This window comes from Apostichopus japonicus, chromosome 9 (genome assembly GCF_037975245.1).
Source record: "Apostichopus japonicus isolate 1M-3 chromosome 9, ASM3797524v1, whole genome shotgun sequence".
NCBI classification, from domain to species: domain Eukaryota; kingdom Metazoa; phylum Echinodermata; class Holothuroidea; order Aspidochirotida; family Stichopodidae; genus Apostichopus; species Apostichopus japonicus.
Genome location: NC_092569.1, coordinates 14,799,695 through 14,817,866, shown reverse-complemented (window position 1 = coordinate 14,817,866; position 18,172 = coordinate 14,799,695). Strand labels below are relative to the sequence as shown.

The window sequence follows — 18,172 nt, the reverse complement described above, 5'->3', positions numbered from 1 at the left end:
CAGACAGTTCCTTACCTTTATCTGATAGAATCATGATATTCATACTGCTCGTACTGACACTACGAGTGCTCTAAAGCAGGACATGACACTACAGTATAGATTTTTTTTCCTAAACTGCTTGGTTAGTATACCTCATTGTCACAGTTAGGCTAAATTGTAAGGCTTCAGAAAGTGCATTCCCATGAACAAAAGAACACACTTTCTATCCTTACATCCCTTGCAAAAGAAGAACATTTCTTAGAGCTTATTTCCTACTAGTTAGGGTGTGTATAATTGGGTGGTTACTGCGTCCAGTTTGTATTTTTTTTTTTTTTTCAAGAAGGGTCTTTCATGTCGAGCTTCAAATCTCAGGTACTGACAATTTGAGCAGTGTTGAAATTTGGTTTTCGTATCAGATAAAGGTATAGATACAGATATATTTATTCAGCCAATCATATAAAAAATACAATGGAAATTGGTTGATTAAAAAGAGCTCAAAACATTTAAAAAATTGTAAAAAACATATAAGACGTAAAATAATATACATACATATGAAAACGTTCCTATGAAATGTACAAATATATGAAAAGGTACTGTTCATACTCGCAGAAGGAGTGCTTTGAAGCTGGACATGAGAGGACAGCATAGAGTGGTTTAAAGCAGTGGAAAATTGACTCGGCCTGGTTGGGTTATTCAAACTGTACAGCGAGAAATGTCTCAAATCTTAAGAAATCAACAGTATCACTTTTGTACATTTGTCTGCTTTTTCGCGTACTTCAAACAAGAGCGCCAATTTTTGAGATCTGGCAAAACTGTTGTCCTATAAAAACTCATTTTTCTCCTCATTTTCTTCCTTTTTTTTCCAGATGTCTTGGCTCTACCTTCCCCCTCCCACCCGACTCTACTGTCATTGACTTCGATGACCCTACCGGGGAAGCCCCCAATCCCCCAAACTTCTACAACCCCTCCACCACCTTCCGATACATCAACACACCAGACGGTCCTGTAAGTTCCTTTAAGTCGTTCGACTTGTCTAGAAATTTGGTTCCGTACGGTACCTCTCTTAGTCGGGCCATAACGCTTTGGCAGAATAATTCGCTTTCTTCACAAGAAAACTGATGTTGATCAAAATTCTTTAAATCTCTAACCAGTTTATCATCCAGTGGGCAATTTATGAGTGACTGGATGAACCGTTTCATGACGTGATGATCAAAAATGGTTATTTGATATACTAAAATCTTCTTCATAAGGATGGAGTTTCTGGTTTTGTTTGTTCACTGTAACTTCATGATGTGTGATGTACAGATCAAGGATCTATACTAATGATGCTAGGCAATTGTATTAATATTTTGATGCTTGTAGAGGGTTTAAGTTAAATCTTCACATAGATGCAGTGGGAAATGTTTTACAGTTTTTTTTAACATTTTGAAAATATCAAGTAAAGAAGGGGAAAACTATAGAATAACAATTTTGGCAGAACTTAAAATCTGAGTTGTAAATCAAGGACAGGGATGCACATGACAGGTTGCCTGGCAACTACAAAAACAACTTTTAGGTCAAGGACATGTATACAAATGTTAGCAAATTTTCAAATATTTTGTTGCTTCTCAAATCTCAATAGTATGGTAAAATAATAGTACAGTTGGATACATGCTAAAGGCTTTTGCAATGCCCCCCCCCTCCTAAAAATCAGATAAATAGGTAAAAAAGTTGATTCAATCTGGTCCAATTAAATTTTCTTGCTTTAACCCACAGACCACTGTTGTCGTCGAGATCAACCTTCCTCCACCTGGACGTTACGTGTTTGTCGTCCACTACTACCAGCCTTACAGTTCAGGATTCGATGTAGACTTTAGAATCCCGGGAGAATTTGACAACGAAGGTATGTAAACACTTCTCTTTCAAGATTAGCATAAAAAAATCCCTTTTCAGACTTCCAAAGAAATTAATTTTGAGCAGCTGTTTGCATTTCCAGTTGAGTTCCTTTTTGCAGGCAGTAATGCTTGAATGATGTTATAAAAGTAATGGACAAAACACTTCTGAGGTCACTTGAGTGCATCTGGTGAGATTAATGGGGTCCTGGGACAAGGAAGATTGAGGGGGGGGGGGGGGAAAGCTAGGAACTTTAGAGGTATCTTTGGTTTTAAAAAAAAAAGTATGAGTCTATGATGCATGTTGCATTCTGCAGTTTCCTGTTGCCATTAGACAATGCAGCTCGAAATTATCCATATCTTGTCTCGTGTTTTTTTGGTTGCCACAGGTACCTTTAATGCCAAATACTGCCCTCACGTCTCCGGTTGCCGAGTGGTGGTAACGCTTCCCGACAGCACCAACGTCTTTGATTTGACCGGTCAAGGCCTGTCCATTCAAATGACGATTCCAGAAGGGGGAGAAAACCAACTCTGGATTGTGAGTTCCCCTTTTCGCTTCCATCAATACTTTTTTGTAATATCAAGACTTGTATTAGACTGCTACATTTACCAGTAAAAATTACCCAAGGGCCAACATGGAGACATGCCTGCGTTTTTCATGTATTCTGTGATTCGTTTTAGGAGCAGTTTTATTTCACAAACTAAAGGTTGATATGATGCCCTTCCAAAGTCCGTACGGGAGTTTCATTTCAGTTTCATTTTTACATTGGTGTAATCTTTGTTTCCGCAGGATTACATTCTAGCGATACCAGAGGATCAGTTTACCGTCGATTTCCTCAACTCGATCCCGCATGATAGAGCTGGAGAATTCATCACTTACTGTGCTAATAATGAGTATTATATCAAGTAAGTGACTTGGCTTAATGTATAGAGTTGTTTGACTAAGTTCCTTAGATCAGAGCTAGCATTGTTGCCATCGACTGCACTAATAACAAGTTCTATATCAAGTAAGTGACTTGATGCCAGACTTGATGCCTTAGGTTCAAGCTGGAGACTTTCTCCCTCAATGTGCTATAATAATGAGTGTAATATCAAGTTATTAACTTAGAACAGATAGAACTGATGTTGTGATACGAGACCCCATCACTCAAGATAGAGAGCTGAAGAATTCATCACTTAAATGTGTTAATAACAAGTACATATACCAAGTAAGTAAGTAGCCGAGTGCAGTGTTTAGTGATACCAGACTCCATCCACTAAAGCTTAGAGCTGGGGAATTTTTGTCACTGTGTTATAATAGTGAGTGCTATATCAAGTTAAAATACTTAGTTTTGTAGTAATATGAATTACAGATGTTTATCATCTTCATGACCATACGACAGGTGGTAATTGACAACCTCTGCCCGTCATTAAATTTTTATGAGGGCCAGGGAGAAGAAGCCATTTGTAGGAGCAAAAGGGGCCAGAGGGAACCCATATGTTGCTATACCTAGATAGGATGGTAGGATACTAAAGGGCCTGCATACATGGCAAGTAAAAGATAGTGGGTGGATTCTCATCACAGAATTGATTTGCCCCTCCCCTCCCCCCCCCCCCCCCCCTATCCCCTTCCTATCTAGAAACCCTGCTTGAAGGGCAATGATCTTTTTCGAAAGGTGTTAGATTTGACTAAGGAGGATATTATTAAATGCACTTTTTTCGCCTTTAGTATGGAAGCCCCAGATATCTGCCAGGACGGAGTCTTTTCCATCTCCACTGAATTCAATAACGGTGCCTTCTCTTGCGACTGTAATCCTTCCGGCTCCCTCGGTTTTACTTGCGAGAGGATCGGAGGACAGTGTCCCTGCAGAGACTTTGTCCTCGGCAGACAATGCGACCGTTGCGCTATTGGTTACTATGGTTTCCCTAACTGTCGGGGTAAGTTGGTGAACAAAAACTTTGGGGAGTGCCAAGCCTTTGTCCGGTTGTTTTAACATTTAAATTTTTTTTTATTATAATATTACCAACCAAGTGCGATTAAACTGCCTTAAAAAAAAAAAAATTATATTTTTTATTAAATATTTTTTATTTTTATTTTTATTAAAAAAAAAAGGTTTCGAACAAACGGCTTGGTGTTGCTAACAAAAGTAAAGGCATATTTTGTGAATGACACTTTCATTAATAATTTTTCATACTGCAGGGTATACAGGAGTTGCTTTTTGTCGATCGTACACAAATATTTTTTACTAAATTTCCTTTACTTTCCTTGCAGCATGTACCTGTCCAAATAACATTTGTAACGAAGTTACCGGTGAGTGCATCTGTCCAGATAATGTCATCGGCGCAAACTGCGACCGGTGTGCACCCGGTACCTATGGCTACGATCCTCTCGTCGGTTGTGTGGTGAGTCTTATACCTTTTATCCGATCTCTTTTTAACCGTCTCGGAAAAAATAGAAATGCTAATCAAGTTCTTTTAAATTTGATATGTTGAGAGATTGAAAGATCATATTCACATGTTATCAAACCGGTTGGATGCCCTCATGAATATTTATGATTACTTTCCTTTAGGAATGTGAATGTGAAGAAAGAGGCATTGAGGGCAGCAAAGGTGTCTGTGATCCAGTGAATGGGCAGTGCAGGTAATGACTTCTCTCTCTTTTCAAGGTTTCTGCTTTTTATTTATTTATTGATTTATAATTATAATAATAAGAATAATAATAAACATTCTTATATAGCGCAACTTACAATAAAGTCTCGCCACGCTGTACAAAAGAAAGTGAAAGATATGTACACAATATACAATAAGAGTAAACATAACAATTATAACAATGGAAACAGTTTCAAATTCTAAACAGTTTTGAACATCTCCACAGACACGACATTCTTTATGTTGAGTGGGAGTTTATTCCAAAGGAGGGTTGAGGAGTACTGGAAAGATCGCTCGCCATAAGATTTAGTGGACACAGGGTTCATAGAGAACAAAGATTGGGTGCTAGAGCGCAGACGACGAGTTGGGGTATAACTTTGAACAAGTTCACCCAAGTAGTGTGGCGCAATACCATGAATACATTTAAAGGTTAACAGGAGTACCTTGTAATAAATATGCAGTTTATTGAGTGATTGATTGTAAGTAACTAGTGAACATGTTGCCAAGGTTGAGGTTTAGGATGGGATTCATATGAAGAAAGAGAGGAGAGAGGAGAGGGGAGAGGGTGAGGCAGGAGGAAGAGGGTGTGGGGGATGGGGAGGGGTAGGAGGATGGAGGTGGAGTTGTTAGTTGGAGGATGTTGGAGAATGCAAAGTCTCCAGGCTAAGAGGTTGTATGGTAATCCAAACCAAGGAACAGTCCTACACTGTGGATACACTATACTACTCTCCAATTTTCATACTACAGATGTAAGACTAACGTCGGAGGTCGGCGCTGCAACCAGTGCCTGGACGGCTATCATCAGTACCCCTTCTGTTTGGAATGTGATTGTGAGCCAGCTGGCGTCTTACCTCAGATCTGTGACCAAGCAACTTCACAGTGTCTTTGCAAGGTAAAGCAAAACTTGTCCTGTAGTTAGATAACGGCAAGCTAATAACCAGGAAGACTGCATTTGCAGGCATAACTCGTTGGAAGCCTCATCGGGGTGGGCTTTTTTTTTTATTCCAGAATCACTGAATGTAACATACTCATGTTACGAAACACGAGTGAAATCGCTTCCTTGGTGGTCATTTGTATTCTTTGTTTGAAGATGTCATTTCAGGGAAGCATATTATGCATCATTATGATCAGGAGGACCAAGGGACAATCAAACTCTGCTGGTCAGGGTTGCACGATGCTAAACCAGCCAAATGAAATAAAGATTATTAACCCATTGAAAGATGTACAACTTGACTTCTTAACAGTCACCAAAATTCATGTTTACGATGTTTCATTTTGTTCAATACTTTATATTCTCCTTGTTTGAACATAGCATTTACTGTTTAGTTGATTTGGAGATATGACCAAAGCTTTTTGTTATCAAGATTCTCCATTCTTTTGCCCCCCCCACCCTTACCGTGTTCAGGACAACGTCATCGGTAGCCGTTGTGACCGGTGCACCATCAGTAGCTTCAACATCGATGCCGATAACTCCCAGGGATGTATCTCTTGCTTCTGCTTTGGAGTCACCGATAACTGTAAGAGTTACACCAGGAACAGGGGACCGGTAAGCTTTACCCGATTACGTGGTCTCACAAATAAAATCTTCTACAACAAGAACACATTGATTGGAGCAAAGGGCCCCCCGATTGAATCAAATCTCACTTTTATTCAGAATGAGCCATTTCTAAGGTAGGCCGTTGTTAGGGGTGGGGGGGGGGGGAGGGAGGTGGTTTAAGTTTTAAGGGTATGCATACTCGAGAAGTTTTTACAGGGTGGGCGGACTTTGTATCGCCGGATTGATCGAAATCTATGACAAGCCAGGCTTTGTCCGCATGCCACCTATTGAGAGTCCCTCCTCCTCTTTACCTCTGGAGAGTTAGCCTTTAATATTTTTCTGTATTTCTTGTTCAAATTTTTTTTGTATCTGATCATATTTAACTTTTTGAGGGGAGCTTTCATTTAACTGCTACAAGAGTAGAGCTTCCTTCCTTCCTTCCTCTACAATCATAGCCTTCTCTGTTGTGAATTTTGTCAAAAGTTATTATCAGTCATTACATTACAGTACAAGTAGGAGGGGGGGGGAGGGAATGATAAAACGAGAAAGATGTGTGGTGTACCTTCATTGATTACCCCGGGGCTCAGCGAGGCCTTCTCACTATGGTTTTGTCTGTACCCACCCCTGTAATCATTTTGGTAGTAAACTTTAAAACTTGAAAATTGACAGATAACAAAATTTGCTTTTTCCTCTAATTCATTGTCAGAGGAAGGTTTGAGTTTCTCTCTAAATCGAATAGACAGTAGCTGAAAAGTTTTCAGTCTCTCATCGGCTAGCATCCTCTCTGCTTCAAGTCAAGGATTGGGGGTAAGGGGGATGGTGGGGGGGAGAGTGACACAAGTGTGTCTGGGGGAGAGATGTCTGTTCCACGGACCCTGTCAAGGATCAGGATCAGGGGTGAGGGGGGTGGGTAGAGTGACACAAGTGTGTCTGGGGGACAGATGTCTGTTCCACAGACCCTGTCAAGGATCAGGGGTGAGGGGGAAGAGTGACACAAGTGTGTCCGAGGGAGAGATGTCTGTTCCACGGACCCTGTCGTAGTCTAGATTGAGCTCTACGGGAGGCTCTCTCCGTCGGTTTCATCACTGCTGCCCTCACTCCATGCGTTTCACTTTCTTTTTTCCGATAGGTCGAGTTCCGCGAGGAATGGCAGGTGACAAACTCGGAAGATCCCCGGATCCGTTACAACGGGGATCTGGTCAACGCATACATCCACGGCAAGGGCACCGATCCAGCGTTACCTATCTATTGGATCCCACCATCAAACTGGTTGGGAAGCAAGGTATGGTATTTTCCAGTATTGACTCTTTGAATTTGATTTCAGTCGGTTTTGTTGATCCATTATCTGTGAGTGTTTTTGGGGTTATTTTGGTCATGTGTGTCAGTGTTTCTGTCTGTGTGTCACACAATCTGGATTGCTCGAAATCGTCGGTGGCCGTGTATGCGAGTCACTCTACTACCCACTGGTGATCTATTTTTTTTTTTTTTAAACGTATTTTGTCGTTAGCAAATGGACAAAGATCTGACAATTTTTTTAAACATCTTTCTCGTTTTCAGTTGAGCTCCTATGGAGGTTACTTGAGATACAGGGTCCATAACAACCCACTGTTGACCACGAATTACTTACCTCTCCGAAGACCGGATGATGTCACCATAACGGTATGAAAGTTTACATGCTACCCCCCCTATCCCCCTACCCGCTCCCCCTCCCCAGAAAATCTTCCTCTGTCACATCTTCAACTGGAGAGTTACAGTATTTCATTTTGACTTTTCATAATCTACTGACCGTAATTTTCAAGTCTGTTTCACAATATCACAGCAGCTGCTTAGTGTTTCATATTATTTACATATTACCCGGTTCTTTTGGCATTTTTTTGTGACAAAGTAAAGGAAGAAAGGGACAAATAACGATTTTCTCCTCTTTAATGCGTGTGGCCCCCCCCCCCCCCCCCCCCCTCCCACACACACATTTAATGAAACCAAGGAATACCCTGTGGCAGTTTTGATGACTATTTTGAAAATTTATACAGTGTGTTCAGTTATTTTTGTTAATATAACATTTTATATTATATTAACTATGGAAATAAAATGAGTGCAATTAAGCAATCATACAATTAAATCATGTAACAAATCATGTAATTAAAACTTTTAACCAAACATAGTAATAATTATTGTCATTGAACTTCCTAATTATGTAATAAAAATGGTTATGCAATTTAAACTGTAGTATCTTTTCCAAAATGTTTAATTTAAATATTCTCACTTCTACTTCACATAGGGAAATGGTATCGGTATAACGTACACTAATGTGGAACAGCCTCAACCTTCTAGGTCAATGTCGGTGAACATCAAGATGGTGGAGGTAAGTAGAAACATTTTTCAAAACAAAAGAGGAATTTTTAATAGAGAAATGTAGTGTTGATAGGCTATATGCCACTTTTTAAAATTTTTTTAAATTTTTAATTATTTTTTTAAAATATTTTTTAAAATAATTTTTTTATTGCTAGTCATGTTTCTGGAGTTCTGTTGGGATTGTTCAAGATTCACTTTTATTGATTCCTTGCCTAAGGCAAAAGTAAACTGTGCAATGGTGATGACATATGTGTGTGCTTGTGCGTGCGTACAGGTGTGCCCAACGGGTGGGCGTGTTGGACACATGCTCTTAGACTTTGATATGTGAAACAGCCAATGTTGACCAATCTCATACTTGTCATATGAAGTATAAGAACCGTTTTTTGTTGGGGGATGAAGAGCAGCGAAACAAAATGCGGAAATCTTACTTTTAAGTGCAATAATCTGATGGATAGTGTCATTCCCAACATTTGAAATTGACGATAGTAGCTTGCCTCACGAACTGGCAGAAAGTCATCTATACCACATTGAGAAGAGTTAAACAGTCAACGGAGGTCAATAGAAGGTCAAAGTAGGAATGACTTTGAGAAAAAGAGGATATCTCAAGTTGGGCTAAGAATGAACAGTTCTCATACATGTCATGTGGCTTCCTTTTAATGAGTTTAAGAAGGCCTATTGTTTTGGTTGAGGTCAAATGTCAAAGTGTGAACTTTCTTCTTTGACACTATATTCCCTGGAATGCTGTCATGGACAGAATTTACTAAGTCAAATGATTAGTTATTTAAATTTATTGGATAGAAGGAGTGTGTTGTATCTTGTTGTTGTGTTCTTGATGTACATTACACATTGGTTTTGGCTTGTGCTCCTAAGGATGCCGAACAGAAAAGAATGTTTTTAGCCCTTGATGTTACGTCCGATCATTTCTTTTTGTTCCTATAGGATAACTTCCATTACACCGGTTCCAGCCGTACCGTGAGCAGGGAAGACTTCTTGATGGTCCTGGCAAATATCGACGACTTCCAAATCAGGGCTCAGTACTTTGATAACATCTTAGATGCGAGGTAAAATCACTGACAAATAAAATATTAAAATATTTCCCACTTTTGACAAATGTTGTGTGGAAGAAACACAGTAGAGATAGTCACATCGTAACAGTCGTCATGTCAGCTGGTTCGTTATTAAAGGGTGTGAAGACTTGCATCCCAAAAGAAACGTCTAATGCCGGTAGTCTGACCTAGTTTCGAATGAGGTGTTACAGAAGTGTTAGACACCACCATCGATCCCAGAAAATACACACACACAGCTTGCTACCATCGGTAATTAGACACTAGTGTACAGTCAGTACATACAGCTGCGTTCAATACCCACAGCACATTGTACAAACAATGGACATCTCAGGTCCAGCTATAGATAACGAGGTATCATGTTTCACTACTGTACTGTCTGCATTTTGTAGCGACACAAACAAAACGTCACTTACAGGCAACGGAAGGTTAACTTTTTCAGATGGCCGCACTCGGTTTGGGGCGAGTCTTCAATGCCTTTAATGATGTTAAACTGTGCATATCTGTGTTCTATTTTCTAGTCTGAGCGAGGTCTCTCTGGACGTTACCCGTAAGGATGGTACCGGCGAGAAGGCCAGTTCAGTGGAACGCTGCAGGTGTCCTCCAGAGTACACTGGACTCTCTTGTGAAGTGAGTGACAGTTTCGGTTGATTTAATTTAGCTTTTAAATGGTTGGTAAATGAGTGAAGTGATCTGTAAGTTTAAAATATGTAATTATTTGTGTTATGTGTATCATGTTAGAAGAGAAACTTCCATAACGTCGAATACTTGTTTCGTTTGGTTTTGTTTTCTCTAACTTTACTTGTTTCTTGTTAAAAGTAAGTTGGCCCAACGTTTCGATCCTAGCAGCATCTTCTTCAAGGGCTATTTTTTTTTTTTAGCCTTTGAAGAAGATCCTGCTAGGATCAAAACGTCAGGCCAACTTACTTTTACAGATTCTCTTACACAGGCTCTCTAGTGGATAAGCAGTTTACTAACAGTTTTATTTTATTTTGACTTGTTTCTTGTTAGAAGTAGCAGCCATGTGTAACCACTGAGTAGTGATATTGTCAATGAGTCTTGGTCTTATCAAACATTCTTGTGTGTGTTTTTGTCTCTTGCAGCAATGTGCTCCTGGACACTATCGTATCAACCGTGGAAGATTCCTTGGACAGTGCGTGCCATGTCAGTGTAACAACCACACCAACCAGTGTGATCCCCAAACAGGACGATGCGAGGTAAATTATTATTATTATTTTACCAAATTTATATAGTGCTCTTTTCATGCTTAAGCTTGTTCAAGAGCACTTTACAATGACAACAAAATGACAAATCCCTTTAAATATGAATATGAAGAAGAAAATTGACACACCTTAAATATTAATATAAAAAATATATATATATATATATATAAATGAAGGATTAATTTTAAAAATAATATAGATTTACAGTGAAATTCCTAAAAAGAAAAAAGTGAGTTTTAAGTAAATGTAAGTAACAAAATGACAAAATCCCTTAAAATAAGAATACGAAAAAGATATGAATACGTAAAAGGTCCTACCTCTCTCGTCAAGTAAGCTTTATTCAAGAACAAATACAAACATATATAAGCCTGCTATAGCAAGATCTTCTGGGCAAACATTACTTCTTAAAAAGTATCATGGATTAGCATAAATATATATATATTTTTTTGGGGGTCAGATCGTACCCTCAGAAGTACTGTGGTATTTATGTAAGGGTCTGTTCCCTCTGATGATACAATATTCTTTTAAGAGAAGAGTCCGTACGTGGTTTTAATTGTTACCTCTAATGTTACGTGGTTTTAATTGTTACCTCTAATGTGACGGGTGAGGTACGGTTTGCTTTTATCATGAACGAAGAAGATCCCATCTCGGAGAAGCTTGGCAACAGTTTATGATTTTACCCTATTATACAGGATGATTTGATATAGTCCACATAGCAGTGTAAGGTATGTGATATTATGCTATATGTTACAGATGATGGTTGTAATGACTCTGTGAATATTCAACAAGAGTTACATATATTTGCATAAAGAATATCTCCCCAAAAACCCTCCACCAACTCCTCTCACTCCCAAATCTTCTCACCTACCCACGCATCTAATATTAAACTATTCTATTTTGTGTGTAGCTAAAATTTTCTTATTAATAAAAAAAATCTTTTTCCTAGAATTGCCAAGACAACACGGAAGGTGCGCAGTGCCAGAAATGCAGAACTGGTTACCATGGCAATGGAACGATGATTTCAGGCGAATCGTGTGAAATCTGTGCTTGCCCTCAGGCTAGAGAGGATCAAAAGTAAAGACCATTTTTTTATTTTTTATATTTGCACCTTTTTCACAAACCCTGTCCTTCCAAATAGGGAAATTATTCTTCTATGAGAGGAGCAATAGGGTGTTTTGTGGGCAGGGGAAGGGGAGCAGGGTCGGGCAGGGGAAGGGGGAGCAGGGTCGGGCAGGGGAAGGGGTCGGGCAGAGACCAGAATTCACGCACAGGTATTGTGAAAGTTATATACAGTGCATTTCTATTGCTACTGCAGAATATTTTACTGACATATAAAAACTTTTCGGATACTCTCTCAACCTCCCCCCCTCTCCCCTCTCTCTGCCCTCTCCTATATCACCTTCCACTCTTAACCCCACTCCTTTGCTTCCCTATAGGGGTTCTTTTCTCCAATATGGGTACGACATTAAACCTCATATCTGAGTGGTTCACTTTTGTGGTTCACTTTGGTTTACTGAGTGGTTCACTTTTGTGGTTCACTTATAAGAGTGGTTCACTTTGACAATCACTCATGTATCATGGGATCACTCTGTTGTTTCTCTCTTTCTCGACAGCTTTGCAGAGACTTGCGAATACACCATCAGCAATGATGTCATTTGTAATTGCCTGGAAGGCCATACGGGACAATATTGTGAACAGTGAGTAACCATTCACAGTGTGACCCTAAATACATCGTCCTCTCTAGTGACGAGGAAACTGTCAATCCGTGTAGATTTAAACAAAATGATGTTATTACACTTCAAATTTTTTATTTTCCATCAGTGAAACTAGCTATTCAGTTGAAGGAAAATGTATACAAGTTTGATTGTAACTTGGTATAGGTTGTATCCGAGTTTTTAGTCCAAAAAATGGGTTATCAACCGTTTCTTGCCTTTGAGACCCAAATATTGAGGAGAGGTTTTCAACTTGACAGTGTGAAATATGCTTTTCTTACATCTAAAATTGTGACATTTTTCTGCCACTGGGAAAATCCCTTTTAATTGAATACTGGTTCAGATTTCTTTCCGTAAGTAAACCTATGACAGTAAATAACCTATTATTATTCTTATCATTATTATTATTATTATTATGATTATTATTATTATTATTATTAACCTATTAAGTAAACCTATGGCAGGGAGTGTCATCACTGTTTATTAATGCCATCTTGCAATAATTTTTTTTTTTTGTATCTATTTATTCGACTTGTTCACACGTCTCTCTCTGCTTCTCATCGCAGATGCGACGAAGGTTACTACGGCGACCCATCCAGACCGTACGGCCGCTGCCGAAAGTGTGGCTGTTCTGGAAACACAGACGCGAGTCTTCCCGGTCCGGAATGTGATTCTCTGTTCGGAAACTGTTTGAAGTGTCGTGCGGACACTACTGGCGAGAACTGTGAAGACTGTGCCAGTTGGTACTTTGGAGATGCAGTAAACCTCAAAAATTGCCAAAGTATGCATTTTTGAAATATTGATAATTAGTATGCATTTTGTGCTAAGGTTGTAAGTTTTTTAAGTTTGTATGATGCACTGTACAGCCTGAAGTAATAACTACACATAATTCGATACCTCTCAAACGGCTCTGTAAGTTTTGCGACATTTTAGACTGAAATGTACTGATTTTTATGCTCTTTGAGTTGGCCTAATGGGGCTGGCTGTGTAATTTTTTTCCCTAGGACGAATAAGGGCATCGGCCAATCAAATCCCTGGACTCCAGACATGTGACGCTTTTTCAAAAAACATGTTCTGAATCTTTTTTCCTAGTTTTGACCCCAGATTATGAACGACAATCCTTCATTTTCACAGGAACTGGACCCTAACCCACTTTCTAAACCCTAACTCTGATTTCAAAAGAATTTGTAAATTCCTGAAAACCTGAAACCCTTATTCGTCCTAGGAATAAAAATTAGGCGGGCTGGCTCTATAGCATGATACAGAGGGCACTGTCTTATCAATCCTCATAATGCACGATCTGTACTGTTCACAGATTGTAGTATCAAAGCAACATGATTGGGTGAAAGCAATCCCGGGAATGGGAACACGGCGGAGGATGAACTTAAAATAAGCAATTTGACGAGAAACTTGCGAAAATGTGTTTCACAATATCTCTTCTTATCAACAAAATTGTGTGAGCCCATTATCAAAATTTAACTCTAAGAGCAGTCAGAGGTTAGGGGCACCTGAGGAACAACATAATAGGGGCCCCTGAGCAACGACATGATAGGGGCCCCTGAGGAACGACACGATAGGGGCCCCTGAGGAACAACATGATAAGGGCCCCTGAGGAACAACATGATAGAAGCCCCTGAGCAACGACATGGTAGGGGCCCCTGAGCAACGACATAATAGGGGCCCCTGAGCAACGACATGATAGGGGCCCCTGAGCAACGACATAATAGGGACCCCTGAGGAACGACATGATAGGGGCACCTGAGGAACAACATAATAGGGGCCCCTGAGGAACGGCATGATAGGGGCCCCTGAGCAACGACATGGTAGGGGCCCTGGAGACTTTCTGCATGGTTGGAGAGCCTGATTAGGTGGAAGAGAGTAACATATTGTCATGTCATTGGAACTTCAATACATTTTTATCTTGTTTGGTTTCTCTCAGGGTGTGATTGCGACAGGTATGGCTCAGACTCCTGTAACAGTACAACAGGAGAATGCCATTGTAAACCCAATGTTGTCGGAGAAAGATGCGACCAGTGTGCTGTGAGTATATAATACCATTTCATTGTAGTGGCATGTAAATAATATTTTGAGTAAAACAACTTTGCTGTTTTTCAAAACACCTGAATGTATATAATAGTCAAAGTGTCTGTCATTCTAATCCTAGCAGGATCTTTGTCAGAGTAGAAAAAAAAGAAGAAGAATAAAAGGAAACAAAGATCTTATTCAGAGGCAAAGTGTGACAGACACATAGAAATACAGGATAAATATGCAAGAGGGACAGACACATAGAAATACAGGATAAATATGCAAGAGGGACAGACACATAGAAATACAGGATAAATATGCAAGAGGGACAGACACATAGAAATACAGGATAAATATGCAAGAGGGACAGACACATAGAAATACAGGATAAATATGCAAGAGGGACAGACACATAGAAATACAGGATAAATATGCAAGAGGGACAGACACATAGAAATACAGGATAAATATGCAGGAGGGACAGACACATAGAAATACAGGATAAATATGCAAGAGGGACAGACACATAGAAATACAGGATAAATATGCAGGAGGGACAGACACATAGAAATACAGGATAAATATGCAGGAGGGACAGACACATAGAAATACAGGATAAATATGCAGGAGGGACAGACACATAGAAATACAGGATAAATATGCAGGAGGGACAGACACATAGAAATACAGGATAAATATGCAAGAGGGACAGACACATAGAAATACAGGATAAATATGCAGGAGGGACAGACACATAGAAATACAGGATAAATATGCAAGAGGGACAGACACATAGAAATACAGGATAAATATGCAAGAGGGACAGACACATAGAAATACAGGATAAATATGCAAGAGGGACAGACACATAGAAATACAGGATAAATATGCAAGAGGGACAGACACATAGAAATACAGGATAAATATGCAAGAGGGACAGACACATAGAAATACAGGATAAATATGCAAGAGGGACAGACACATAGAAATACAGGATAAATATGCAAGAGGGACAGACACATAGAAAAACAGGATAAATATGCAAGAGGGACAGACACATAGAAATACAGGATAAATATGCAAGAGGGACAGACACATAGAAAAACAGGATAAATATGCAAGAGGGACAGACACAAAGAAATACAGGATAAATATGCAAGAGGGACAGACACATACAAATACAGGATAAATATAAAAAAAATTGTCTCTCCTTCCAGCCATTCCATTATGATTTCGAGAGTGGTGAGGGGTGCACCCCTTGTGGCTGTGCCGTTGCGTCGGTGAGCTTTGAGTGTGATGTCCGCACCGGAGCCTGTGAATGCCAGAACGGCGTCAACGGTGACAAATGCGACACGTGTGCAGAGGGTTTCTACGGCTACTCACAGTTTGGCTGTGACAGTAAGTATTCTATTCATGAGTAGTTCTGTCAAGCATGGTGTGATTGCCACCCAATTGCCACCCTAACCCTCACCTTCCCTGACCCAAATCAGTCCACCCACCAATCCCAACCCTCCCCTCTCCTCCTGACCCAAATCAGTCCACCCACCAAATCCCAACCCTCCCTTCTCCTGACCCAAATCAGTCCATGTTTGATCTATGTTTGATCTATGTTTTGTGTATGTTCTATGTATGTTTTATCTATGTTTTAGGTATGTTTTATCTATGGTTTTATCAATGTTTTATCTATGTTTTAATGTATGTTTTATCTATGTTTTAATGTATGTTTTATCTATGTTTTATCTATGCTTTTCTTTATCTTTTCTCTATCTTTTCTCTATGTTTTTCTCTATGTTTTATCTATCTATCTTAATATGATTTCCTTGACTTTGTTCAAACAGCTTGCAGATGTCCTCCCAAGCTAAGATGCGATCCGTTTAGTGGGGAATGTATCTGCCCTCCGGGGGCCATGGGCCCTAAATGTGACCAGTGTGAGGAAAGATTCATCCTCACAGATGCCGGATGTCTTCGTAAGTCCCATCTTCTTAAAACGAGAGGCGAGCTAAACTGGGTATCGTGAGATTGGCCGTCAGGATACACCCTATTTAAAATATATTTAGTATGATGCTTTTGTTTTTCAAGAACATGGGCGAATAAAAAAAAAGCAAGATACAATGTTTTTTGTATGGCATTGCAGAACATCTCGAAATGTGCCGAGTTTTTGATTGGTTTTGATGTCGGGCAGTCAATCCTAGTATTGTCTTGAAGACTTGTTAGCTTATTTTTATCATCTTTGATGTTCTCATTGCTTAATAATCAGTCTTTCTCAAGCCTAGAATGTCACCAATTTTGACAATAGCTTAAAAATTGCTTTTGCCTTTAAAAAAATATACTGTCTAAAATCAAGTTCCGACTGCTAATTTCCTGAAGTACGACACATAATTGTTACTGTGCAAGCTTTTTGAGAGCAGCCCATTTTTATTTCCTTATATTAAGCAGTAAAACAGGACTTACATTAGGCACAAATATCATGCCGATTGTTTGCCTGGAAATTTTTGACAGATTTTACCAATTTAATTAGATTTGAAATGTAAACTGGCAAAAAATTGCCAGCGCCTTATTTTGTTTTTATGCTCGATTGGCAAGTGGCAAATGCCACTGGCATTTAATAGCAAGTAAAATAGCCCCGAATTTTGAAGCCTGTTTCTTTATATCCCTCTCTCTATCAGCTTGCGATGACTGCGTCCATGAGTTGTTGGATATATTGGACGAGATGGACTTTACCATGGATTCAAATCACTCTGGTCTCTTTAACGTTTCTGTCGGCGTGACCCAAATGGCAAGATTGACCCAGTTAAACAATACCATGCATGATGTACAGGTAGAGAAAATAAGTCATCTAGAGTTAATAAGATACATATTTTATTCCACCAAATCTCCTTCATTCTGCTTTAATTTATTTTGATTTGGATAATTTTTTTTGGGGTGGGCAGAGGGTGGAGGGGTATGGGTAAGGGGGGTGTTGTTAAACTGGTTTTATAAGTAGAATATAGTTACCACGTGTATTTCGGAAGTCATGTGTGAGATGATTGTTGCATGATTTCTTCCATGATATTACCTAGTAATACTCAACCATGTTTTGTGTTTACGTGTTCTTTTCACGTTAGACATTAATGATGGTGTGTTGATTATGCTGTGTCTTTGAACAATGATTCGTCTTGCTGCTGTTGCTAAGAATTGGTCATATGGGTTCTTTTTCTATTTAGGACAATGACAAGTTACCTCACAGGTACCCATTTAACCCTTGGGTGGAGAGAGGCTAGTGAGATAAAGCATCTTGCCCAAGGACACAACGTAATGAACTAGGCAGGAATCGAACCAGCAATCCTTGGATCACGAATCTGACGCCTTAACAAAACAATGTTTTATGTATGAAGTTTGCTTGCCATGCAGTATCTAGAAAAATCATGGTGCATTTTTTTCCATGTCATTGTCTTTCCTCCCGAATTCTTAATATTCTTTACAGTTTTGTATTTTAAGAAGAGTATTCTCTGTTGTAACCAATAAATTTTCTTGTTTTGTGACTGCGTTGGTCGCATCCCAGGCAAAGATAGTTTTCAGGGTTCTGAACAAAGCAAAATGAGGCCGACATTTTCTGACAATTATTTTTCATGATTTGGCCTTTTCCAGAATAAGACAGAAGTGTTTGAGATAAACAACAACGATATGGGCATGAAGCTGAGCAACTCGACGGAAGATTTGGACGCTCTGAAAGATCTGGCTCGTAAAATATTGAAACAGGTAAAGTCGGTCAAAATGAGAAGGCGATCAGTTTTATACTTTC

At 39.4% G+C, this 18,172-nt stretch overlaps 1 protein-coding gene across 2 annotated transcripts in view; it reads left to right on the top strand.

The window, feature by feature from the left end:
• Positions 1 to 18,172, top strand: part of LOC139973108 (laminin subunit alpha-like) — an 87,002-nt gene that overhangs the window by 35,097 nt on the left and 33,733 nt on the right. For both annotated transcript variants that reach the window (XM_071979536.1, XM_071979535.1), the window contains exons 23-45: positions 846 to 984; positions 1,735 to 1,861; positions 2,240 to 2,388; positions 2,641 to 2,756; positions 3,559 to 3,767; positions 4,102 to 4,232; positions 4,400 to 4,470; positions 5,226 to 5,370; positions 5,884 to 6,024; positions 7,145 to 7,297; positions 7,573 to 7,674; positions 8,294 to 8,377; positions 9,307 to 9,428; positions 9,953 to 10,061; positions 10,535 to 10,648; positions 11,601 to 11,728; positions 12,268 to 12,351; positions 12,933 to 13,147; positions 14,306 to 14,406; positions 15,609 to 15,789; positions 16,230 to 16,358; positions 17,058 to 17,209; positions 18,019 to 18,129. In XM_071979536.1, the coding sequence (XP_071835637.1) occupies positions 846 to 984; positions 1,735 to 1,861; positions 2,240 to 2,388; positions 2,641 to 2,756; positions 3,559 to 3,767; positions 4,102 to 4,232; positions 4,400 to 4,470; positions 5,226 to 5,370; positions 5,884 to 6,024; positions 7,145 to 7,297; positions 7,573 to 7,674; positions 8,294 to 8,377; positions 9,307 to 9,428; positions 9,953 to 10,061; positions 10,535 to 10,648; positions 11,601 to 11,728; positions 12,268 to 12,351; positions 12,933 to 13,147; positions 14,306 to 14,406; positions 15,609 to 15,789; positions 16,230 to 16,358; positions 17,058 to 17,209; positions 18,019 to 18,129 (3,013 nt within the window). The remainder of the gene's footprint in view (positions 1 to 845; positions 985 to 1,734; positions 1,862 to 2,239; positions 2,389 to 2,640; positions 2,757 to 3,558; positions 3,768 to 4,101; positions 4,233 to 4,399; positions 4,471 to 5,225; positions 5,371 to 5,883; positions 6,025 to 7,144; positions 7,298 to 7,572; positions 7,675 to 8,293; positions 8,378 to 9,306; positions 9,429 to 9,952; positions 10,062 to 10,534; positions 10,649 to 11,600; positions 11,729 to 12,267; positions 12,352 to 12,932; positions 13,148 to 14,305; positions 14,407 to 15,608; positions 15,790 to 16,229; positions 16,359 to 17,057; positions 17,210 to 18,018; positions 18,130 to 18,172) is intronic.